The sequence below is a fragment of the Giraffa tippelskirchi genome, chromosome X, assembly GCF_054371585.1.
Source record: "Giraffa tippelskirchi isolate mGirTip1 chromosome X, T2T-mGirTip1v1.2.pri, whole genome shotgun sequence".
NCBI lineage: Eukaryota > Metazoa > Chordata > Mammalia > Artiodactyla > Giraffidae > Giraffa > Giraffa tippelskirchi.
The window spans coordinates 48593846-48619354 of record NC_137289.1 but is presented as its reverse complement, the minus strand read 5'-3'; the positions used below and the strand labels follow the sequence as shown (position 1 = coordinate 48619354).

Genomic DNA, 25509 nt, shown 5'->3' with positions numbered 1-25509 from the left:
TGGACTGTAGCCTACCAGGCTCCTCCGTCCATGGGATTTTCCAGGCTAGAGTACTGGAGTGGGGTGCCATTGCCTTCTCCGCCTGGTGGTACAGTGGATGGAAATCGGCCTGCCAACGCAGGGGACATTGGGTTTGATCCCTGGTCCAGAAGATTCCACATGCTGTGGAGCAACTAAAGCCTGTGTCCCACAATTACTGAACCCGAATGCTGCAGCTACTGAAGCTCGTGTGCCTAGTGCCTGTCCTCCATGACAAGAGAAGCTACCACAATGAGAAGACTGTGCATTGCAACGAAGAGTAGCCCCTGATCACTGCAACTAGAGAAAATATGCATGCAGCAATGAAGACCCAGAGCAGTCAAAATAAATAAAGCTAAAAAAAAAAAAACAGCCATTCTAGTCCACTCCCCCTCATCTTACCTGAGTACATGGAAGCACAGAGAGATGTCTTTCCCCAAGGTCCAGGTTTCCTTTTCACTGCACTTCAAGGTTCTACTTTAAAAACCAAGTTCGTTTTTTTTTTTTTTTACTGTTCAGAGACAAGAAGCCAATGGGCTGTGCCCCAGCAAGGAAATGATCAGGACATTTGTTTTAAGCTTCTCGAGTTTCCAAAATGTGACCCACTGTTTGATCTCAATTATTGTTTACCTTTTATCTATGGGGACAACAGACTTTCCTTTGTGGCTCAGTGGTAAAGAATCCATCTTGACTGCCAACGCAGGTGATGGGGATTCAGTCTCTGGGTTGAGAAGATCCCTTGGAGGAGGAAATGGCAACCCACTCCAGTATTCTTGCTGGGAAATCCCATGGACAGAGGAGCCTTGCAGGCAATAGTCCATGGGGTGGCAAAAAAGAGAAAACAACAACAATAATGGGGACAACACTCTCCTAGTGTCTGCCTAGTGCCTACTATATTTGCTACTCTGCTAGGTGCTGAGGGGGGTTTAGAAAAGATGAAGACCCATCCCTGCTGTCAAAGATCTGAGTGTGGGAGACAGAACTAACAATGAGAGAACAATGGAAGGCAGTAAGTGATTCAGAATAAAATGAGTAGTGCAGGCAATAACTGCTGTTCAAGTTCACAGGAGAGAGAGCGCTCTGGAAGCTGGGTGGTGGGGGTTGGGGAAAGTGCAATTTCACGTGGGCTTGGAAGGCCGGATAGAATTGTTTATGCAGATGTGGGGGAGGGCACTGAACGTGTGTCTGCACGGGTGGGGGGGTAGGGGGCGGCTGCATCGATGCAGAACTACACGGGGATTAGGGATAGCATTTATTGAGCACTTTTTATGCACTGGCTACACAATTCAATTCATGTAAATGTGCGTAATCCTAGGAATTAGATAATAGATCACTGATAACTGTTTGGTTGAGAGAGGGAAACTGAAGTACCGAGAGGTAAATTGCCCAAGGTGACACAGCAAGTAAACGGCATAATTAGTATTAGTATCCCAGAGTAGTCAAAACACTTGGCTATTCTACCTTTGAAAGAGAGGAATTTGTGCCTCAGGTGAGGAAGCTGGCCTGGCACTCAACACAGTCATTTTGCAAACACAAGACCCTCTAGGCCGAACTCCCAAAGAAGTTTGGTACGGATTGATGGTTTGGTTGCTAAATCGTGTCTGACTCTTGCGATCCCAAGGACTGTAACCTGCCAGGCTCCTCTGTCCTGGGATTCTCCAAGCATGAATACTGGAGTGGATTGCCATTTCCTTCTCCAGGGCATCTTTCTGTCCCAGGAATTCAACCTGGTCTTCTGCCTTTGCAGGCAGATTCTTCACTGACTGAGCTAAGAATGAAGATTTCTGCATGGATTAATGAAGCCTTTTACTGAGTGCTATCATCTCCTAGTAAGGAGATGAAGACAGGAACTTGAGGTCTCAGGCTAGTCATCACCAGAACTCCACAGTTTTATTCTTAATGTTATTGGGCAGGGGATTTAACTAAACACCGACGGAGAACGAGTGAGCTGCTGAATCGACCCTTGTTTGTTGTTGTTCTTTATTAATTAGCACTTCGAGAGCATCAGGCCCTAAGGTGGATGCTGTCTGTGCAAAGCTACCTGGCTCTGAGGCCAGGTGGGGGAAAACCAGACTTGGAAACGATGGCAGGAAAATGGCTGGCAGCCAACACCAGAAAGTGTTTCCCAGGCAAGGTGCCTGTTTTTTTCTGGATATTTTCCTTTGTTAGTCTTCAACAGATATTAAACCAACATAAAGTGGATTCTGAAAAGGACTTTTTCCTGTTTCCTTGCCCAAAGAAAAGCAAATCCCAGTCTATGGGTAGGAAACAGCAGGGAAGAGGGGGCCCTGTTTCTGCCAGCAGCCCTTATCCAATTCTTGGGCCCCTCCACAGCCTGGCGGGCCTTTAAGTGGCAGGACTCTCGGCCAAGCGCAGGTTGGAAACAGCTGCTCCGTCGCAGGGCGGGAGGACGGAAAGAAGTCTGGGGAAGCTTCTTCTCCTCCATCTTTTCCTCCAGCTAGAGTACGATTGAGCTTGAAGGCGTGGCAGGAGAAAGGGGAGACGGAGAGCCTGGAGAGGGAGTGGCCGGAGGTTAGATGGAGAAATATCAGAGCAGAGCAGGACGGGGAACGGCCGGGCAAAGTAGGGAAAGAAGCCTTGTCTAGGACGGAAGTGGAGAGTAGGGCTGTGGCTACAAAGGTGGAGAAGATGCCGTCTTGGCCCTGCCTGAGTCTGCTATTTCAGGGAGGTCTGGAGGAGAGGCGAAGAGTAGAAGGTCACACCCATGGGACCTCCCAAAGCCCAGCGGCTTATCACTGGACAGGCTCGTCCATTCCCCCAAGAACTCAGCGAGGGCCGGCCAAGCGCCTACTAGGTGCCCGGTGTCCAAGGAAGCGCCCTGGAGAACCGGGGCGCAGGAGGCGGAGTCGGTCCGAGCGGCTTCGCGGAGCAGCGAATTCCGTAGTCGGCGGTGCGGAAGGGTGGCGGTGCACGCGTGCGGGCCGGGCGAGCGCAGAACGCGAGGCAGGCCGGGGAGGAGGGGAAGGAGGCGGGGATTGAGCCCGGGTTGGGGGGAGGGAGGGAGAGGCCGAGGCGCCGAGAGGGAGAGTGGGAGGTGTGAAGGGTGCGAGCGGCGGTGGGGTGGGGCGGGGGAGGCCGGAGAGGGGAGGCGGTCAGGAGGGGTGGCCGAGGGCGTGAAGTGGGGGGGGCGGCGAGGGGCCGAGCCAGGCGGGAGCGAGGAGGCGGCGGCGAGGGGGAGGAGAGAGGGAGGGGAAGAAGGAGGAAGCGAGCGCGGCTGCTGCTGGGGGAGGAAGACAGGGAGGAGGAGCCGTGCGCGGCGGCCGTGGCGGCCGCCGGGGGAGCCGAGCGCCGGGGCGCGGGGAGCCGACCGGGCGTCCAGTCGGGGCCGAGGGCCGACTGCCGGTGAGTGGAGCCCCGCAGGGCGCGGCGACCAGTCCCTGGGGCCAGGCGGGAGGCGCGGGAAGCTGCGGCGCCGGGGCAGAGGGAGGGGGCCGGCCGGAGCCCAGCCCCCGGCTGGCCCGGCCTCCCGCCCGCCTTTCCTCCCTCCCTCCCGGCTTCCTCCCGCCGCTGCCCGCGCGAGGGGGGCAGGTCCCGGGCGGGCCGCGGGCTGGGGGAGGTGCTGCCCGGAGGGCGGGCGTCTGGGGCCGGGGGGTGGAGCTGGGGGCTCGGGGGTGTACCCGGGGGCGGGAGGCTGGACCGGGACGGCTCTAAATTGGCTCGGAGGGGCCCGTCGGCGGCGAAGTTGCTCGCTGGGGGCAGAGACGGCCACGCGGTTGCAGGAGTAAGCGATCCCCCTGTGGCGAGTGCGTGAGACGAGGAGTCCGGCGTCGCCGCCAGCCCCGTCGCCCTCCCCGCCGGCCCGGCCCCGCCAGCTCCTCTCCTGGCCTCCGCGTGTTCCCTCGCCGTCTCCCCTCGGTTCGCTCCTGCCGCGTCCCCTCGACCCTCGCCCTGACCCTCCCGGCCTCCGACTTCCCCCGACCCCTGCTTGCTTCGCCACTGCCCCTGTTCCCCTTTTCTTCCCTCGCTAGTTACCCCTCCCCGCTTCGTAATTCCCGATGCAATTGCCTCTTTGAGACCTTTTTTTTTTTTCCTCTCCTTCCTTTTAGATTGGCCAACGGCTCGTTTCCACCCTGCCTCGTTGGTGGCCACTGGAGAAGCGCGGGGGGCTCCCCAGGCATCCGTAGGGACAAATTAGAGCCAGCACTTGGCCCCGGGCCTCGCGTGTAGCTTCCCGTCCCCTGCTCTAGTTGCCCCGGTGTCCGGAGGGGGGTGCGGGGGCGGGGGTGTGCCCTCCGTATATGTCCCACCACCCGGGCCACCCTCGGGGCTTGTGTTCCTTCTCGCTCTCGCTTCCTGGACGGTGGTCGTGGGGAGCCACTTTGCATCATGTCCCGGTATAGCTACCAAAGTCTCCTGGACTGGCTCTATGGGGGCGTGGACCCCAGCTTTGCGGGCAATGGGGGCCCCGACTGTGCTGCCTTCCTCTCTTGGCAGCAGCGGCTGCTGGAAAGTGTGGTGGTCCTGACCCTGGCCCTGTTGGAGATCCTGGTGGCCCTGCGGCACATCCTGAGGCAGACGAAGGAGGACGGTAGGGGTGGCCGTGGCTGCCAGCCAGAGCAGGTGACCCAGCGGCCAGAGGAAGGCAAAGAGAGCCTGAGCAAGAATCTGCTCTTAGTAGCCTTGTGCCTGACCTTCGGGGTGGAGGTGGGCTTTAAGTTCGCCACCAAGACCGTCATCTACCTGCTCAACCCCTGTCACCTGGTCACCATGATGCATGTGAGTCTGTTGACTTCCCCCACCCCTTCCCGGCAGCCTCAGCCAGCAGAGTCATTTGTGTGCTCAGGACACTTGGCTGCATAGAGCACCTCACCCCTGCGGGCAGTGTGACCCTTAAAAATGATTTTCCAACGAGTGGCTGTTTGGGTGCGGATTTCAGTTTTGGCTTCCTTCCACCTTTGCACAATGCGTCAGCCCTACGGTGGTGGTGAGCCCTGGGAAAGACTAGCACTCAGGCCAGCAGCCCCTCCCCTCCCAGGCCTACCCTGGCCTTTTGCCAGCAGGAAGTCCGACCCCAGCCAGGTTCCCTTTCTGGATCACCAGAGGGGGGCCATGGGCCAACCCCCCCCCCTTCCCTCTGCCACAGTTAATTTCCCAGAGGCCTGGTGGCTTTCTTTCCTGGTCATGGTCACAGAAGGTTCCTGGTCTCCACTGTCATACTTGGGGGAAATACTTCTGTAGGTTTCTCTTAATGACTCTTTCTTTTGGGAGTTTACGGTCTTAGGGTGAGGTCTGCCTTTTGAGTTCTGAGGTGTCAGAGCAGCACCAAACTCCGACTCACTGCACTCTGAAGCAGACCCCAGGCAGACTCGTGAACTCTTCTCTGTCCGTGGTGAGAGGGTATTTATTTCCTGCAAACCTCTCCATCTTATCACTCTCATTCTCTCTCCTGAGGTCACAGTCCAGGGGTGCCCAGAGAGCTGATTTCTTTATCTCCCATTAGCGGTGCTAAGAAAAACAAATGAGATTGAAAAGGAAAGTTGCCAGATACATAAAAATAATCTGGGTGAGGACCAACCAAGAGCGAGACTGTCTTTTTGTACTCACCCTGTGTAGAGAGATGATCTAAAACTATAATATCACTGAGGGGTAGGAAGAGGAGAAGGGGGTGGGGTGGGGGGGCTGTCTCTTAGATTTCAGGCTGTGGAAAACCTGGTGTGTTTTATTCAGGGACAGTTGTGAAACCTGTCATTAGCATCTTTATTGCTTTTATATTTGTCGAAGGTTGTTCTCAGGAGACACGTGACAACCTTGTGTGGGGCAGGAGGTTGAGATAATTGTCTCGGTTTCACAGGCTTAGCAGGGGGACTCAAGGATGGGAGGTTGCTTGCTTGCAACCAAAAGATGAATTAGCTTTCTGGGTTGGAAAGCTAACCCACCCTCTTTGGGGTTGTGGAATGCAGAGCAGTCTCTGGGAGGCTGATGCTGATCAGCATGGTGCTGCCTACTTATGCTGCGGATGCTTGCTAGCTCTGTGTTGTAGGAACTCCTTGGATGGCAGGTTCTTGGCCTCAGTTTCCCAATCTGGAAACTGTGGTGAATGACCACAAACCCCTTTTAGTCTTGCAGATGTGGTAAGGAGGTGTAGACAGATTTGGAATAAAGCAGCTCTTAGTGATGGGATGGCTCTAAGCGTCCAGTAGGCTTGGAGTGGGTAGCATTTTTTTAGAGGCCTTCTTGGGAAGTGATGCCATTCACAGGAAACCCAAGGGCTCCCCCAGTTGGACCTTCTGTGTAAATTTGAGCCTGTCCTTTCTTTCTTTTTTTTTTTTTAATGAATGGGCTTTTTGTTAATGAAAGGAAACAACGCATCTCAGCCACTGCTATGTGAGGCTCTTGGGACAGGAGTGCTTTTTTTGGATGGCAGGTGGTGAGGGTCAGAGGGTGCCTCTTCGACAAAAGGGTCTTGAGGCCTCTGACAACCACATATCTAGAAGGTCAACAAAGAACTAAATTCAGCCCGATTGGGGCTGCTGCTGGGGTGATGACGTCAAACCTGGCAGCACCATGGTTTTCAGTGGAAAGGTTTTTAGAGGCTTTTAGAAGACTCTGGAGGCTTCATTCTGGCATTAATTAGTTGTGTGACTTTGGGGAAAGTACTTGTCCTGGCTCTCAGTTTGCCTGGCTGCAAAATGAGGCAGAGTTGAATTTCTAGGTCTTGACAGTCTATGTGCTATGCTTCTTTCCTCCATAAGCAGCACCCGGGGGTGCCACACAGAGCTATTCTAGAAATGGCTTTTGGTCTCGTCGCCGATTTCAGGTGGTCATGGTTCATCTTCTCATCCTCATCTGTCGCTCCCTGTGTCTTCCCCGTAAAGTAAACCTGAGAAGGCCACCCTTAGGGATCCAGATAGAAGATGTTGGCCCTCAGGGGTTGAGTGCTGCAGAGAGATGGATGTTTGGGGAACTATGGACTGATTCCTGTCACCTGTGCTTTTGCTGTTACCCTGTGCTTAGCTGAAACTCTGAAGCTAGGTGTTGGGGGCAAAGAACAGTCAGGCTGAGGAATCCTTGAGACCAAGCAGGATTGTACTGCTTTGCCCTTTACTCCCAAGTTACTGCTTTGTGTCATTTAAATAGAAACTTCTGGCTTACTGGGGCACCTAGCCTTTAATGAATCCAACATTCCATACCTTACCTATGGATCTTATTGGAAGCAGGGACATACGGATTTTTAAAAGCTGATGTGAATCCTTAAATATTACAACAGATGGTTGCAAACAGTTTTCTAACTTGGCTAATGATAGTAAGTATGGTTAGTATTTGGGCTTCCCTGGTGGCTCAGACGGTAAAGAATCTGCCTGCAACGCAGGAGATACAGGTTTGATCCCTGAGTCAGGAAGATCCCTTGGAGGAGGGCATGGCAACCAACTCCAGTATTGTTGCGGGGAGAATCCCATGGACAGAGGAGCCTGGGGGGCTACAGTCCATGGGGTTAGTATTAATAATACTTTACATCTGTCTAGCTCTTAACTGTTTATAAGACCCTTTCACACACACTGTCTTCTTTAGGGTTATGCTAGATAAGCTTGAGCTTGGACAGAGAGATGTTAAAATGTACCCTGTGACTGTGTGTGTTTCAAAGGGGAGGTGTAGAGTACAAAGAAATACTTTGGCAAGTGAATTAGCTGAGTTAGGCTATATCACGGCAGTAAATTCTGTGTAGTTCAGACGTCCTGATAAGGAAAGGGAGACATTAGCTGAATTGAAAGCAGGAGCTTAGCAGAGACATTTCTGATGTGTGTCTCTCAACAGGATGACTCAGTTATGGCTTTATAGAAGGCCTTGTTCTGCAGAGGCAGTGTAAGTTTGTAACAAGGGCAGTATTACTTTTGACCAGGAAATGGAAGCACTGGAGGGAGAATGACTCCCATTTTTCAGTCTGTAAAATATTTACTCCAAAGGCCTTTGATACACAGACCCTCCTCATAGCCATGCTGCCTTTGGGTGACCGCCAGCTTTAGAAGCACAGGGCAGGGTACTTCTTGTGTCCGAGTTCTGTTCTTGAATAATATTCCTGCTGTCAGGTTTCTTTTTGGCCTTGTCTGTTATCTCAAGGGCCCTGGAACCTGGGACTGGTAGAGGTTTGTAGGATTAAAGCAACACCTTCTCACATCTAACTTAAGCTGGGGATGCTTGAGGGTTCTTGGAATCAGCAAGCACCAGGATTAACACACTGTTGTTAAACCCCTTGCTGAATATCAGTGGTGTTTACCCATTACACCAAGAAGTATTTCTTCAAGAGTGGCTAACTAGTCCCCTTGTGCATAGTATTTTCATGGGTATGGGTGACACAGAATGAATTTACTGACTGTTTATGCTGTTTACAAAAACAAAAACAAAACAATGGAAATCACACTGCCAGCAAGGTACTGGCAGGGGTGGCTTTAGAACCCAGCTGCCAACAGTGGGAATTGGGGCTTTAGCAGGAAGAGATTCTCATAGCTATTTAAGTCCTAAAATCTACAGTTTCTTAGCAGAAGGGTTAAAATGCCAGACAGTTTGACTGATTGTGTCTGTAAAGACTCATGGCCTTTTATCCTTTGCATCTAGTTAGATTGTCTCTGTCTTAGGAACTTAAGGCAGAGATCGAATTTTGGATGTCTTGTCTAATTGTCCACTTCCGGTTGGTTGTGTCTGTGTCTGTGTCACTATCTCCCATTTGGGCCCTGAACTTAGTGGGGCATAGCATATGCCGTTTAACCCTCCGTGTCTCTGTGCATAAGGCACCCGGGATCTCAGCTGGACATTTGCCAAATAATAATTGATGCTATTGACCCCTGAGCACCAAGCCTCTGGTTTTTAGCCTTTAATACCGAGTGAGCCCCATCCTTTTTTTAGAGTTAGCATTGCTGTTTTATTTTTCTGTCTTTATGATATATTAGAAGGCTGATGTCCACCAAATATGGCTAACCTGCTTTTGTCTCACTGTTTACTTTCCTACTTCACTGTTTGCTGAAAGCACATAATGGCACATATTCAGAATGGTCCTGAGCTTTTTGTGACACCTTTTGGAACTCACTGAATGTACGCGGGTATGTTCTATTTGCTCTGTGATGGATTAGGTATAGAGAAATCCCGATGGATTTGAGAACTAGGCATTTTTGTCCCCCCGCCTCCTTGACTTCAGACCAACCACACCCCTTCATCTCCATCTGTTGTCTGGAGCACTGATAACTGCTCCTGGTTGCAATTGATGTTGGTGGGTAGTGGGTACAATGAGGGATCCAGCTGTCTGCTGGCTTATCAGATGGACTGTGTCCTGTGTCATCAGTCCAGGGGTACACAAGGGGGTGATGTTTATATGGGCCTCAGCAGTGAGGCATGACATTCCTTTTTAGTTTGTTTTATATTCTCCCCCAAGGAAATTTGCAGAGAATTTTTCCATCTTTCATTGTTACAGTCTTTGGCAGGGTCCCTTCCGTTATAAGGGAAATGGTGTGGATTGGTGGATTAAACAACCCACAGACAGCCCTGGGATTTAAAATGACAATACTAGTTTTGCTTGTTGCCTGTTAGGGAACCTGAGCAAGTTATTTAGCGTTTTCCTATCTCGATCTTCTTCATGGAATGGACCACATGGAAACAAAGCATTTTAATCCTCTGAATAGCTCTGTGGTCACTTAAACAGATGCCAGGTACAGCTGATCAGAGCTGGCAGATGACCAATAGATTTTTTTCCTCTGACTCAGAAACTGACAAACCTCAACTTCTTTTCACCTTTCTTGATAGCTCTTAAAATCCATTCCTCTCGTTAGTTCTGTTGCTTTTCTCTGGATCCTTGCCCGTGCCTGCATACCCTTCTCATACACAGTCTATAAAACTGGATACTGTGACCAGAGGTCCAGCCCACACCCAGCAGAGAGGAAAGATTTCTTTCTCAACCTTTTCTCACTGTGTATCTGTTAATACAATGATACAATGCAGTCTGGAGCTTGCTGTTAAGTAATAGAATGCAGCAGGCTCCTACTCGGGGTGATCCACAGGCTCCTTGGATTTTTGTCCCTTTGCCATAGAAGTACCTCCTTCATCACTGTCTTCATGGGATCTGTTGTGAATTCCTTCCCTCTATAGATGGTCCTGAAGATTCTCCTCTGGAAAACTTTCCAGTTGACCTTGACTCCAGTTATTCCACTCATTCCACCAATACCTCTTGTTCTCCTTTCCCAACTCTGAATATTCCTCAGACTATTAGCCTCTTTAACATTTGCCTTTGCATGAAAAAATTGCAAGTGTTAGTCGCTCAGTCGTGTCCTACTCTTTGTGACTCCATGGTCTGTAGCCCTCCAGGCTCCTTTGTCCATGAGATTCTCCAGGCAAGAATACTGGAGTGGGTTGCCATTCCCTTCTCCAGGGGATCTTCCTGACCCAGGGATTGAACCCAGGTCTCCTGCATCGTAGGCGGATTCTTTACCATCTGAGCCACCAGGGAAGCCCATGGCTTTGTATACAAGTAGGTAATTTGGTAAGTGTTCAACTGAGTTGTTTGATTTTACACCTTTGTTCATTCTCTATCATTAGCGTGTATACTTTTCTTTAAGGAAAGGTGTAGTATTTTTTTTTTTTCCTCTGTAACACCCTGCAGAGCTTAATACAATACTGTATGTGCACCTTAATTGCTTAATATGTGCCTGGATAATGCTGACTGACTGACTGACAGAACTGACTTTTTCTTTTCTTTTTTCTTTTTCCCTCCGGTGGTTCTGTCTGTGTTCCCTTGAGGTCTCATGGGCATTGTGTTCCTGTGTCTCCTGTGCCTATTAAGAGAAACTCCTGTCTGGTTTTTTTTGTTTTTGCTTTTGAAATAGCCAGAAAGAGAGCTGGTTTCGCTTCCAGCTCACACATCTTTTTGTTGAATTTCCATCACAGAGAGCTAGTTATTAGGAACTGCAGCCCATTCTTTGCCCCAAGTTTCTGCTCACTTTCATTGCAATGAGGAAATTGCACTGTTGGATCTTGGTCTTAAATCCCTTGGTTTGACATCTGGAAATGTCTACTTTCTTCTTTTTCTCCTTTAATATCAGACATTAAAAAAAACTGTTATTAAGCTGGTAACTCACTTTCCATCTCTCCCCTTTTATATTTTTCAATAGGTTGTTCACTGTCATCATGCTTCATTGAAATACCCTCCGCAAGAAGAGCCAGACTTCTCAAGTTTTGGTCTTTCATATATATATATATTTTTTGTTAACTTTGTTTGTGTTCAGCTTTGTGAGGTATAATTGACAAAGAAAATTGTAAGATATTTAAAGTGCACAACATGATTTGATTATGCATACATCATGAAAGGACTCCCTACCTCCCACTGAGTTCACTTAACACATCCATGATCTTTCATATCTTTTGTTAAATTGAGAGCATCTTCTGCCAGTAACTGACTGAGTGGACCTGAAGTGGAGTGCAGTGCTTTTCAAACTTTCTTTGTGAAAGATTCCCTTGGAACCTTGTTCTCATGCAGATGCCTGGCTCTGCACTCAGGGTCTGAGTCAGTCTAGGTCCTATAGGTTGAGGATGGGAACCTGCATTTATTACAAGCTCCTGAGTGATTCTCATGCCAGTGAGCATTGGATCCCATGTTGAGAGACATTATCTAGTGGCTAAAGTATGAGGTGGGATGTTGCTTCAGATGCTCTTCCTGACTGGTGTGATTCTGGCGGCCTGTGGGTGGGCATTTGGTCTTCTGGTAGTACCTCGATATTTATGTGGGTGTTAAATAAGGTGGTTGAAATTAGAGGTTGAAGACCCCAAGTTGTTGTGAGGTGGATTTTAAGGTAACTTTAGAGTTCCAGTGGCTTGTTGGGTGCCTGTGGCTTTTATCAGTGAAGGATTTCAGCCAAACCTCTTTTTATCACCTTCCAATCCTCCTACACTCCTTTGCCATTCTTGCAGTGTTGGAGATCTTTAGGAACTAACAAGATGAAATACTGACAAGAATTATTGCATGCTAGTTCTCTATTTGCAGGACTTTAATTTTAAATGCTCATGGAAATGTATTCATTCTTGTATCTATTCAGCAAACATTTGTCCAGTGCCTGTTGTGTGTCAAACATTGTGCCAGGCACTGGAGATTCAAAGATAAATAAAAAACATTCTTTGCCTTCATGGTGCCCACAGTTGAGATGAGACAGGCGAGAAAAAAAGATCAACTAAATACAACATGATGTGTATGGTCACAGATTTGAACAAAGCATAGAGAACCAGAGGGTCTTTTGTTTTTTCCTGGTGCAATTAAGGAAAGCATACTGGAGGAGGTGACATTTGACTCACCAAGGAGACATGTTAGCTCTTTGAGAGCAGGGGTCCTTGTTTGTCTTAGTTTCTATCATAGTGCCTCTCATGGGACCCACCTCATAGTAGGTGCTCAATAAATGTGTGAATGAATGACTAGGAGGTGGCTAGGTGTTGCAGAAGGAACGAGTTTCTTGGCATAGGAAACGATACATGTAAAGGCACAGAGTTGCTTCCTCTTTCCCAGGAAAGCTTTACAACTCTTACCTGGAGTCATTTGCATGTTATTATCAGGGGCAGGTATTGTTTTTGTATTTCTCCCTTGGCAAACCACGTACAACTTGGAATGCTCCGTCATTTCTGTCCTGTTGATAAGACAGCTGCAGTTGCTCACAAGTCCTTGATAGGGGGCTTATGAGATAGAGCATTGTGCTCTCTGCTGTCCTAAGGAGGGCCCACGTGGTCAAGGACAGACACACGGAACCCAGAGGAGAGTGAGCAGACATTAAATGCAGGAAATGAGGTAGCAGGCCTTGCGCCCCCCACCAGAAGATGATTTTTAGTGGTTCGTGGGATGGCTGCTGCCCCCACGAAGGTGGAACTGATGCAGTATTTCGATGCTCTTTGACCTTTCTCTTTTCTATTTCTCTCCCCCTGCTTCCAAGTCTTCCTCCCCCAATCCCCCAACTCACCCCATCCAAGCTTGCCTCTTTCCAGAGTACTCAAAGCTCCAGATCAACTCCATCTAAATGCCTGTTTCACCGGAGGAGGTCCTATCTCCAAGGAAATGATAAAGAAATCAGTTCCTTGTAGGAGGTTCATAGGCAGTGTGAATGGCTCAGATGCAACTGGGGTGGGGGAGGGCAGGACTTTTTAAAAGGGCCTTGTTATCCTTGCATGATCTTTAATTGGTGGGGTGTGTCTCAGTATTTGAGCAGGTGGCCTTTCCCATGCTCCTTGCTGAGTTGTTGGCCTCCCTCCTGCTCCACACCTCCCATCCTCCCCCACCCTGAGAACTGAGGTTATCAGTGTCTTGCTGTCCTACTTGCTGAATGCTCAGGGTAAGTCTCCCTCCAAGGTGCTCTTGAATACAGTAGTTAAATCTGAAGGCCTGGGGAGGGCTCCTCCTCTTCTGGGCACGGTCCTCTCTGTTTACTCAGCTCTTTCCCAGAGAAAGAGTTGCCAGCTAAACAGGGCATGACTTGCACGTCTGTCAGTGTGTGGTGTGTCAAGGGACACTGACCTGTTGCGAGCCCGAGATCCTGAAGGGGAGGGTTGAGGGGATCTTTCCGTTGGCTGCATATCCTTAACAGTAGCTGCCAGAGCAAATGTCAGAGGGAGGCAGGCAGGGTAGGATGAGTCTGGTTGGGAGCCTGGTGGCTCTGAGGAAAAGAAATAGATGGCAGGAGACTGTCTTCTCTAAGACAGTCCTTAGAGAGGATTGGACTGCTGGGCAGACCCGGTTCCAGCTGTGTCCTATGGGCAGGTGTTTAGGTTGGTAGGAGAGTGAGAGGCGAGATTACCTAAGGAGAAAGGAAACGGGCATGACAGTTGCTCAGTCGTGTCCCACGCTTTGTGACCCCATGGACTGTAGCCTGCTAAGCTCCTCTGTCCTTGGGATTCTCCTAAGGCAGTAATACTGGAATGGTTTGCCATTTCCTCCTCCAGAGGGTCTTCCCGACCTGGGGATTGAACCCACATCTCTTGCATCTCCTGCATCGGCAGGCAGGTTCTTTACCACTGCACCACCTGAGAAGCCCAAAGGAAGCATGAGCCCGTTCTGATTCCATCTCAGTTCCTCCAGTCTCCCTGTCTGCAGCACACATCAGTGGTGGTATAAACTCAGGGTGTATTTTGCCTGTGAATTGAATCGCCTTTGCCAATCGACCAGCTGTGTTTGCAGAAAGACTTTGTGCTCAGGCTGTTGCTAGCAAAGAGACATTTCATTCAGGTGCTGATTAAATAAGGCGCAGAGCCAGATTGCACATTAAGGCCCTTAACTACGGCTCTGGGAGCCCTGGGTAAACACTTATTAGATGTTCTGGGTAGAGTATTAGGAGAGGCTGCTGGACATGAGGGAAACTGGCTAGGAGAGACTTCTAGAAAGGGCTTTGGTCTTTTCCTAGATGCATCAGATCCACGCTACTGGCACATACACAGAAGGGCTAGATAGGTTTCCTCCTTGGCATTTACTTGGGAAATTCTCACTGGGACCCAGTAGGTTTGGACTGGGACATAGCAAAGAACTTGACTAAGTTTAGCTGGGCATTAGAAATGCCTCCTTTTCCTAATGCAGGTTCAGCTGAGTGGACTGAGCTTTTGGACCAATTTCCTGGGTTTGTAGTTGAACTCCATCATCATGTGACCTTGGGTGGGTAGTGGTAAAAAATTTTCCTGCCAATGCAGGAGATACGTATTCAGTCCCTGGGTTGGGAAAATCCCCTGGAGAAGGAAATGGCAACCCACTCCAATATTCTTGCCTGGAGAATTCCACGGACAGAGGACCCTGGTAGGCTACAGTCCATGGGGACGCAAAAGAGTTGGAGATGACTGAGCATCCAAACAACAATGAATTGTGTGACCTTTGGCATGTTGCTTAGCTGCTATCAACTTCACTCATCTGTAAAATGGATATAATCACAGTACCTGCCTTACAGGGCTATTGTGAGGATTAAATGGAATAACTTAAATCAAGCATTTGGCAGAAATTCTGGCTCATTGTCAGCACTCAATAAATGTTAGCAGCTTTTCATAGTACAGTCAGCCCTCCATAAATGTGTGTTCCAGTTTGCAGATTTAACCAACTATGGATTGAAAATATTAGGGAAAAAATTTCAGAAAGTTTGAAAACACAAAACTTGAATTGATTGTGCATTGGAAACTGGTTATGTTGTGTTAGGTGTTGTAAGTAATCTAGAGACGATTTGAAATATATGGGAGTATGTGCAAAGTTACATGCAAATACAACACCATTTTATACAAGGGACTTGAGCATCCGCAGATTTTGGTATCCCTGGGGGGTCCTGGAATCAATCCCCCATGGATAGCAAGGGACAACTGTAGTAGTAGTAGTACTGTATAGTACTGTAGTAGTAATAGGGGGCTTCCCAGGTGGTGCTAGTGGTAAAGAACCCGCCTGCCAGTGCAGGAGACATAAGAAATGCAGGTTCGATCCCTGGGTCAGGAAGATCCCCTGGAGGAGGAGGGCATGGCAACCCCCTCCAGTATGCTTGCCTGGAGAATCCCGTGGACAGAGGAGCCTGGCGACTAAGCCTGAAGCGACTTAGCATGCACAGTAGTATATAGAACTACAATATAGTGGTTCAAGTCGTACTGGGTAAAAGCTGACTGTGTGCATGTGCGCACAGTCAGTCATGTCTGACTCTTTGCGACCCTATGGACTGTAACCCGCCAGACTCCTCTGTCAGTGGGATTTCTCAGGCAGAAATACTGGAGTGGGTTGCCATTTTTACTCCAGGGGATCTTCCTGACCCAGGGATGGAACCCATGTCTCTTGTGTCGCCTGCATTGGCAGAAGGGTTCTTTAGAGCCAGCTGGGAAGCTTCCCAGGTGGGGAGGAAATGTCAATTCACTCCAGTATTCTTGCCAGGGAAAATCCCATGGACAGAGGGGACTGGCGGCTTACAGTCCACGGGGTCACAAAGAATTGGACACAACAGAGCGCACGTGCTCACACACACACAAAAGCTGACTCTAGGTGGGTAAAAGCCTGGGTTCAGATCCTACCACTAGCTGTGTATCCCTGGGCAAGTTATGTAACCTCTTTGACCCCCTAGTGACCACATTTGTAAACTGGAATAATTAAATCTACCCTGCAGGGCTGTTGTAAGAAGGTAATGAGAAACAATGAGACAAGAGTAATAAAGCACTTAAGATAGTAAACAGTCAATACTTTTTTTGCTGTGATGTGATGTGTGATAATAATGAGCTTCCTTATCCTTAAGGCTGCTGCTGCTGTGAGGTTGGATGCCTGATGCTGGGATAAGATGACAGAAATTAGATACAGGAAGGCAGCTCTAAGAACTTCACCCAAGAGAAACTTCGCTGGCATCTTCATTTCATGTGGTAGGCAAAAATACTGATTCCATGAAGTTGGCACCCACATAATCTCTGCAGGGCAGGGTTGCTTGATTGTTCAAGGCCTAAGGACAGCTTTGTGGGAAATTTAGAAGTTACTATAAATCACCCAGTGTTTTCTGAAGCATTTGGAGGATAGCTGTCATTGGTGGGATGCTTGGCTGTCCAGGGACCTCTGGGCTTAATTATTGCTTCTCTTCATCAATGGACTAGCTCTCTGGTGCCAGCTGTCTTGAGATCGGTAGCCTAGGAAACCAACAAGAACATGACAGAAGCAGGAAAGGATTGGTTTGGGGGTGGGCAGAAACAGGTGTGTGGATTGAGTTTTTACTTTTTCATTAATTTCTTTTGACTGAGGCTAGTGCAGCTCTCTTAATTGCTGCCTGTTCCCAGAGTTAAGAAATTATCAGAGGAGAAAGGCAGGTTAAACATAGACCAGTACCTTGCCTGACATCTCAGCAAATGTATGAAAAACCAAACAAACAAACAAGACAATTCTTCCAGTATCTCCCAGGTATGGAAACTCTCTCATTTATAAGACTAGCTACTCAGAACTAGAACTTCAGCAGCCAGTCCCTCACTAAAGAGAAGTCCCCCTTAATTGTGCAGCCCTCTCGGGCCAAGGCCTGGGTCTTGTGGTTTCACAGCCTTGGGGTTGGGATGCCCCACCCCAGCAAGGCCACTGAAAGGCCTTCAGGCTTATTTGCAACTGTAGTGAGTAAATAGGCAGTTCCTTGGGGTAAGGTCAGGTTTTCTGTAATAATCCTGGTTCCCTGGGAGGAACTGGCTTGGAGGGCATTCCTAAAACAACAGACAACCCTGAGAAATTAAGGGAGACTGTACCCAAGGGTCCCCTTCTTATCCACACTTTTATTCCTTGTCATTTTGCATTTGTCAAGAGTTTCCTTTTTTAAGTCCCAGGCACTTGAGAGAGTGCGCATGCCTGTTGCCGCACTTTATTTCCTGCCCTGCAGGAATGTTGCTCAGGGTCATGTGCTTAAGTACCATATTATCTTCAACGCATTTACACTTGGCCCATTGAGCTACCACTGACTGCTGGCTGCTGCTTCATGCAGGCCTTTCTCCCTATTTCCCTGGTCCCTAGTTGCAGGAGGACTCTCGAGGCCCCTGAGGAAAGGGGCTGGTTTTACCTTTGGGTTTCCCTTCCCTGGGCAGCAGCGCCCTGTAGTTTGCAGTTCAGCTCTCCTCAAAATAGCCCTGTAAGCTGGCACCAAGCTAAAGTCAGGTTTCCCTACTTTACTGGTGGGGTTTCTGGCTAGTGAGCAACGAGAACTGAGTGACCCCTAGCCCTGTGCCTGTCCTCCCCCCCCGGGGGGGGCTCCTGGCAGGGTGGGGATGGGGTGGGGTGCTGTCTTGGGCCTGGGAGGTCAGAGGTGGCCTTTGGGCCAAGGCTGCATTCAGCTTGTGGGGTCACAGGGTCTTCTGCCTGGCTGAGAGCTGTTTGGCCATACCTCACAGCTAGGGCTGTGTTTACTCAGATGGACACACATGGAATTCAGGCTGGGATCATCTTCCCAAATTTCTTACTCCCTGCTTCGGGTCTGAACTGAAAAACAATTTGTAGAGTACACTGTGGTCCACACCTGTTTTTTTTTTAATCCCCTTTCCACAGCCAGTTTGCAGTGAACTGAAGATTAATCCTGCTGCTGCTGCTGCTGCTGCTGCTAAGTCGCTTCAGTCGTGTCCGACTCTGTGCGACCCCATAGACGGCAGCCCACCAGGCTGCCCCATCCCTGGGATTCTCCAGGCAAGAACACTGAAGTGGGTTGCCATTTCCTTCTCCAATGCATGAAAGTGAAAAGTGAAAGTGAAGTCGCTCAGTCGTGTCCGACTCTTCGAGACCCCATGGACTGCAGCCTATCAGGCTCCTCCGTCCATGGGATTTTCCAGGCAAGAGTACTGGAGTGGGGTGCCATTGCCTTCTCCGGAAGATTAATCCTGGCTCCTCCCATTTCTCTCATTTTTTTCTTTAGTTTCCCTTGGGGTTGTGTTCTCACTCTCCAGTCATAAATGTCCATAGACATTAAGGAGAATTGGTGCCACTGCTCATTTAGGGTCCCCCTGCCCTAGACCTCTTAAATACTGTAAACCTGAAATAAGGTTATATGGGCAAAAGGGGGTTAAATTTAGGAGAAAGAGCTCATCATAATATTTGGTTATCTTTGTACACTCTAAAAGTTAGGAGTAGTAGTGACGATAATACTTTTGATATAAACTATACTTTGATAATACTTTTTGATATAATACTTTCTGATAATACTGTTTGATAATATTTTTGATATAAGTGATGATAAACTAACAGTTTGAGCATATATCATGGTTCAGGTACTGTGCTTAAGTCTACTGCCTATATATTACCTAATTTGCAGCCTTCCGCAAAAGGCCATTTTTGTTTTATCTAATTCTTTTGGAGAAGGAAATAGCAACCTACTCCAGTATTCTTGCCTGAAAAATCCCATGGACAGAGAAGCCTGGTGGGCTACAGTTAAAAGGGGTCACAGAAGCGTCAGACACGACTGAGCGAATAAGCATGCAAACATGCATTCTTCTTTTCCCTCTGTTGTAGCCCATTTCTTCTCTAGTTGACTTACAGATACTGAAGAAAATATTCTAGCAACACTTCACTGGATGGAAATGGCTGAGTGATGCCAAATCAGAGCTGAAAAAAAAAAAAAAAAAGAACCTCAGAGATCATCTCCTCACTTGTTTTTCCAGATGAGTAAACCAAGACCGAGAGAAATGAAGTGACTTGCCCAAAGTCACAGAGCTCAGTGGAAGCAGAGGTGGATCTACTGGTTGACTGTCACTCTCTAGTACCATTCATGGCCTCCTTCTACCCCTTACCATTCCAACATAAAAGAAGCTGGACTCTTGTTCTTTCCCAGTAGTAGAGAAACAGAAATCTTGTGTTTTATTTATTTTTTTGAGCATCATTGTCTATGACAGCCTTGAAAGCAAGGCTCTCACAGCTGCAGGCCACCTTTCTACCTGACCGCTATAGCAACTACTTTTCCAACGTGTTTTTCTGCCCTTGCTTGCTCTCTTCCACAGAGGAGCCAGGCTGCAGTGCCACCACTGCTTGCTGCTTGCCCTGGGCAGGTAGTCCAGGGAGTGGTATATGCTCAGTGAGCCTATATGGCAAGTCAGTGTCATCTGCTGCGAGATATTGATGGTTTGGCAGTGGGACCCATTCAGTTGGGGCTGTAACGGAGGTCATCATTTCTCTCCTCTAAGTAGAGACCTGCATCCCATCCTAGTGAACAGTTGTGTGAGGCTCCACAGCAGGTGAGTGATTTCAGAACCACATTCTGGCAGAAGTGATGTAGGTCAAAGAGGAAAAAGGTCAAAATAATTTGACCAGGGAATTTGACCTGGGCTGACCAGCCAGCCCAGGGAAGAAGTCATTTCATCTTGGTAAACAATGTAGAGTAATAGAAAGAGCATAGGATTAAATATTAGCCAGACCTGGGCCTTGGCTGTAGGTTTCATCCCTAACTGGTTGGCAGAACCTAGTAGTTTTGGCTAGTCAGATTGCCTCTCTGGGGCTTATCTCCTTATGTAAAGTGTGGTAGTTAAGAGTCTAGGCTCTGAAGTCAGACTGTTGCTGCTGCTGCTGCTGCTGCTGCTGCTGCTAAGTCGCGTCAGTCGTGGCCGACTCTGTCTGACCCCATAGAGGGCAGCCCACCAGGCTCCGCCGTCCCTGGGATTCTCCAGGCAAGAACACTGGAGTGGGTTGCCATTTCCTCCTCCAGTGCATGGAAGTGAAAAGTGAAAGTGAAGTCGCTAGGTCATGTCCGACTCTTGGCGACCCCATGGGCTGCAGCCTACCAGGCTCCTCCGTCCATGGGGTTTCCCAGGCAAGAGGACTGGAGTGGGCTGCCATTGCCTTCTCCGGAAGTCAGACTGGCCAGGTTCAAATTCCAGCTCTGCTGCTTCCTAGCTGTGTTGCTTTGGGTAAGTTAATTGCCATCTCTGGGTATGTTTTCGTCTTTGTAGGATGGGGATAATACTGTCTGTGGTTTCTTACAAGAATTCAGTGCATAGCTCCATGTAAAGTATTTAGATCAATGTCTGTTGCCTAGCAAGCACAGAGTATGTTATCTGTAAGATAAGGATGCTTTTTGCCCTTCATACCTCACAGGGTAAACGTAAGAATCAAGTAAAAGAAGATTTGCGAGTGTGTCTTGTAGCTGGAAAGTACTATCTAAAGAGGAAAAATAATTTTTTTGAGAGCATGAGCATTCAAAGACAAGTCTTTTCAGTGGTTTTATCTAATCCTAGGATTAGATATTGATGGATATTTATTTTTTTAATTTTAATTTTTTTAAATTATGACAGTATGATAACACCTTTACAAGAGACTTGGAAAATACAGCACAAGATTACATGTAGTTCCACTATCTATTACAAGTATTCTTTAAGTAGATAAATTAAGATTTTTCGTTGGTTTCCACATCAAACACTCAAAAAATAATAGAATGAACATATAGAAAAGCAGAAGGATATAATAGGCCTGAAAGGCACTGTGAACCAATTCTACATGATATTTTTTTGACAAGCTGGCAAAAGGAAGGATAGGTTTATGTGTAGGGCTATATAAATGCTGGGTCCATCAAGCAGTGCATGTTCTGCTTTTTCCCTCCTAGTGTACTTAAGGGTGCTTAAAAGCTAAGTGAAGTGGTTGGAGGATTTGGAGTGAAAAGCAAGGATTACGACACTTTTCCCTCAGGGCCCCTATCTTAGTTAATAGCACTGCAGTCCATCAGTGACCCGGGTTAAGTCCTTTGAAACCTTGACACATTTCCATTCTTCTCTTCCATCATCAGTGTCTCTTGAGTCATTTTGATTCTGTCTTTCATTATTTCTCCCATCTGTCTCTTGCTTTTCTTCTTTGATTCCTCTGCCCTAACTCACCTGGTGGTTGATCATCATCACCACTATCTGGCTTCTTACCAGCAGCCTGCTGACTGATTTTCCCTTCTCCTGGGGTCTTTCTGCTCTGTCCATCATTTATACCACTGATAGAAATGATACAAGGCAAATTCATGTTGGGTCCTGCCATTCCCTTGCTTAAAAGCCCTGATAGCTCCCTATTGCCTTCAGCAAGGAGAGCAGACAGCTGGATAGATGCACCTTGTGGTGCGCTGGGCCAGCCTTGCTAATCAAAACATGAGCATGCTTTCTCAACATGCGTCTCCATGTAGGTTCAGAATCATCTTTAGCATAGTATTTTAGGCAGCTACTATTACTCAGCCAGAGAGTGGCAGAGAGAGAAACCCTTTCGAGAAAGCCTGAACTCCTTGTGATAGGATTTGGGACCTTCCTGATCTTGGTTTCAAATATTTCCCCAGCTTGATCCTCTAGTACATTGTTCCATATGTGCTCTAATCCAGCCACATGTACCATGAACTTCCACATTTCTCTGACTCTGAGTTTATACTTTGTTCATGTTGCACCCTCACTCAGAAATACTTTTCTCTTCCTGTTGAGATGCCAGTCATCATTCAAGGCTCAGCACTCCCCGTTGTGAAGGTTTCTTCAAGCCTTTATGTCACATTTAGCCATTCTTGTCTATTTTAGCATTTGATTCTGCCTTGTATTACATAATTGTTTATGTTGCTCCCTCACTTCTTAGTTTGTGTGTTCCCTGAATGCAGGATCTATGTTTTGTTGATTTTTTTTCTTACCCTGCACAACATCTAGTACATACTAGACTCCTAATTTTTTAAAAAAGCATTTAACTGAGTCTAGTCCATTCCCTTTGTTTTTCGGATGAGGAAACCAAGGCTTAGAGGAAAAGGTCAGTTCATTTGGGGGTTTGTTGAGTCTCAGATGTTTGAGATGTTGAGGCTGGAGTGAACAGTCGGCAGTTGAGATGCAGTTGGGCTGGCAGAGTGATTTAGGAGGCATTCTGTGGAAAATTCTGAAAGAGATGGAAATACCAGACCATCTGACCTGTCTCTTGAGAAACCTGTATGCAGGTCAGGAAGCAACAGTTAGAATTGGACATGGAACAACAGACTGGTTCCAAATAGGAAAAGGAATACGTCAAGGCTGTCTGTTGTCACTCTGCTTATTTAACTTATATGCAGAGTACATCATGAGAAACACTGGGCTGGAAGAAACACAAGCTGGAATCAAGATTGCCGGGAGAAATATCAGTAGCCTCAGATATGCGGACGACACCACCCTTATGGCAGAAAGTGAAGGGGAGCTAAAGAGCCTCTTGATGAAAGTGAAAGAGGAGAGTGAAAAAGTTGGCTTAAAGCTCAGCGTTCAGAAAACTAAGATCATGGCATCTGGTCCCATCACTTCCTGGGAAATAGATGGGGAAACAGTGGAAACAGTGTCAGACTTTATTTTTGGGGGCTCCAAAATCACTGCAGATGGTGATTGCAGCCATGAAATTAGAAGACGCTTACTCCTTGGAAGGAAGGTTATGACCAAACTAGATAGCATATTAACAAGCAGAGACATTACTTTGCCAACAAAGGTCCGTCTAGTCAAGGCTGGTTTTTCCAGTGGTCATGTATGGATGTGAGAGTTGGACGGTAAAGAGAGCTGAGCGCCGAAGAATTGATGCTTTTGAACTGTGGTGTTGGAGAAGACTCTTGAGAGTCCCTTGGACTGCAGGGAGATCCAACCAGTGCATCCTAAAGGAGATCAGTCCTGGGTGTTCATTGGAAGGACTGATGTGGAAGCTGAAACCCCAATACTTTGGCCACCTCATGTGAAGAGTTGACTCATTGGAAAAGACCCTAATGCTAGGAAGAATTGGGGGCAGGAGCAGAAGGGGACGACAGAGGATGAGATGGTTGGATGGCATCACCGACTCGATGGACATGGGTTTGAGTAAACTCCAGGAGTTGGTGATGGACAGAGAGGCCTGGTGTGCTGCGATTCATGGGGTCGCAAAGAGTCGGACACGACTGAGTGACTGAACTGAACTGAACATTTAGAGAAGATGGCAGGGGAGAAGACACAACCATCATACAAAACCAGAGAAGAGAAAGAAGAAAAGGATTGTGTGAAATGCCTACTTTTGTGGACAGAAGAAAAGACTCAGTGAAACAGACATGGAAGGACACCCAAGGCAGGAAGGAAATTCAGGAAGCAGGTCCTCTATGTCATGTGAGGCAAAGAGGTTGAGACCAAGGAGGACTTGAGAAAAGGCACTTGGAATTGGTGAGTACAGGCTGGTCTGGTGGCCAACGGCCCACCCGCTTCTAAATAGTTGCCCTAGAGATGTTCGTGTGTGAAGAGTTGTGTGCAAGGGTGTTGTGGCATCAGAGAAGATTGGGAAACAGCCCGCCAGTGACAGAATGGCACATCCCACTAGTGGGATATTGTACAGCTTTTAAAAGGGAGGCTGATCTCTATTCCCTTTGAAAGATGGTCACAATATTTTGTTAAAAAGAAATACCAGTATATGTGATACGAACCCATGTATAAGCACCTCGTGAAAGTCTGGAAGAATGTGTACTCGGTAGTATTGAATCTTGAGTCGTTAGGGAGAGGGGGGACACCCTCATTTTGTATTTAACACATTTCTACATTGTTGGAATTTGGTGTAAGTATAAATTTCTTGAGTAATTGAGAAGAAATATTTTTGTAAAAAAAGAAAGGCAGCCTGGGAGAGCAATTTCAGTAGGAGAGAATCATTGGATGAAGGAAGCCAACTCACGAGAGAGGATCTAGCAGCTGAGAAGACACTATGTGGGTTAGAGACTGCTCACAAAGCCTTTGCTGCCTCTATGGCTCGTGGGGGTGAGGCAGGGAGTACAGTGAGACAGGGCTGCTAGAATGAGGCAGTGACCCCATGGCCAGGGCGTTTAGCTGAAAGGGATTAAGTAGAAGAGTGGCGAGGTGGCCTAGAGACAGGCAGAGGCTGATTAAGAATGAATTAAAAGAGTAAAGTGGCCATGTGTATATATGAGGGGGGAAAGAGAGGATGGGGTTGAGGTGAGACTGGTTGGGGGCCCAGCTGCAGACGGAGCGAACACTCTTAGCTGTAAGGAAACATACAGATGAGGCAAAGAGTAGCACAGTTGAGAAGGGACAAATTAAACATCAGTATGAAGAGTAGAGAAGCTTCCCCCAAAAGGCTGAGATCTCAGGCTAAGTAAGCCTTCCATACAGTGGTTGGGGCAGAGGCTGGACTACCTAATTGCCTTCTCTGACTGAGGATTAAGAAAGCCCCTCTTTGTTTAAATTTTGGTGGCCAAAAATATTTTGGCAGTGGCAAGGTTATCATGATGGCTCAGAGAATAGTCAGGTGAGTGAGCAAAATGGAATTTCTGTGGCTTTGCAGGCCTCCAAGTTATCTGCTGGACCTGTCACTAAGTTTGGGACTAGAGGTGGAGATGGAGAAGATGGAGGCCAGGAGTCCTCACTCGTGCCTGCTCCTACAGTCATTAAGGAAGCAGTTGAAAAATCCCAGTACCTGTTTTCCCCACCCCATTCTTATCTAATTGTCTGGACTGGGGGCCTACACGTGAGGATCTTTTCAGGTTCCTCAAGTGATTCTAATATGCAACTAGGATTAGAAACCACTAGTGGAGAAGACTGGATTACATGTGTTCTGAGCCTAAACTGGCCCTCTGAAGCTTGTGTGTATTTAACACTATTTCAATACACCTATTTCGTGTATTGTGTATTCCCAAAGCCTGTGGGTGCACCACTTGTAAATGCGCATCCCATTGTTTGCTAGCTTCTTGCTCACCTGTCGGGGAGATCTAATAAGCTCTATGAGGAAATTCAGGAGTTTCTCAAGAACAATAGTTGTACTTGTAGGGCCCCTCATAAGTGTACCTGGCACCTCGGTATTCAATTATTGTCAGGTGAAGTGACAAGGAACTTTGTTTCCCTGTGCAACGCTCCTTTTAAACACCCAGGAATGGTAAAACCTGACATACTCAGAAAGTCTGGTGGGAGAGAGGCTTGCGAACCACCTGGCACGTGTAAAGCGTCTGATACACTAAGCACTGTGCGGGAATCAGTATCCCTCAGCATGTCCTATGCAATGACTCTGAGCTGTGCATCATACTCAGGACTCTGAGATACACAGGAAACATCAGATACGGTTTCTGCTCCCTAGGGAGCTTATTATCAAGGCTCGTTTATAGT

General features: G+C 47.8%; 1 protein-coding gene across 20 annotated transcripts in view; it reads left to right on the top strand.

The window, feature by feature from the left end:
- Positions 1-3034: 3034 nt before the first annotated feature.
- Positions 3035-25509, top strand: part of TMEM164 (transmembrane protein 164) — a 237235-nt gene continuing 214760 nt past the window's right edge. For 6 of the 20 annotated variants that reach the window (XM_081567308.1, XM_081567309.1, XM_081567307.1 and 3 more), the window contains exon 1: positions 3268-3381. Coding sequence is in view for 11 of the 20 variants with exons in the window: in XM_081567310.1 (XP_081423436.1) it covers positions 4366-4755 (390 nt within the window). In the remaining 9 variants the exon portion in view is untranslated. The other 14 variants (XM_081567292.1, XM_081567295.1, XM_081567296.1 and 11 more) reach the window with 12 other exon arrangements.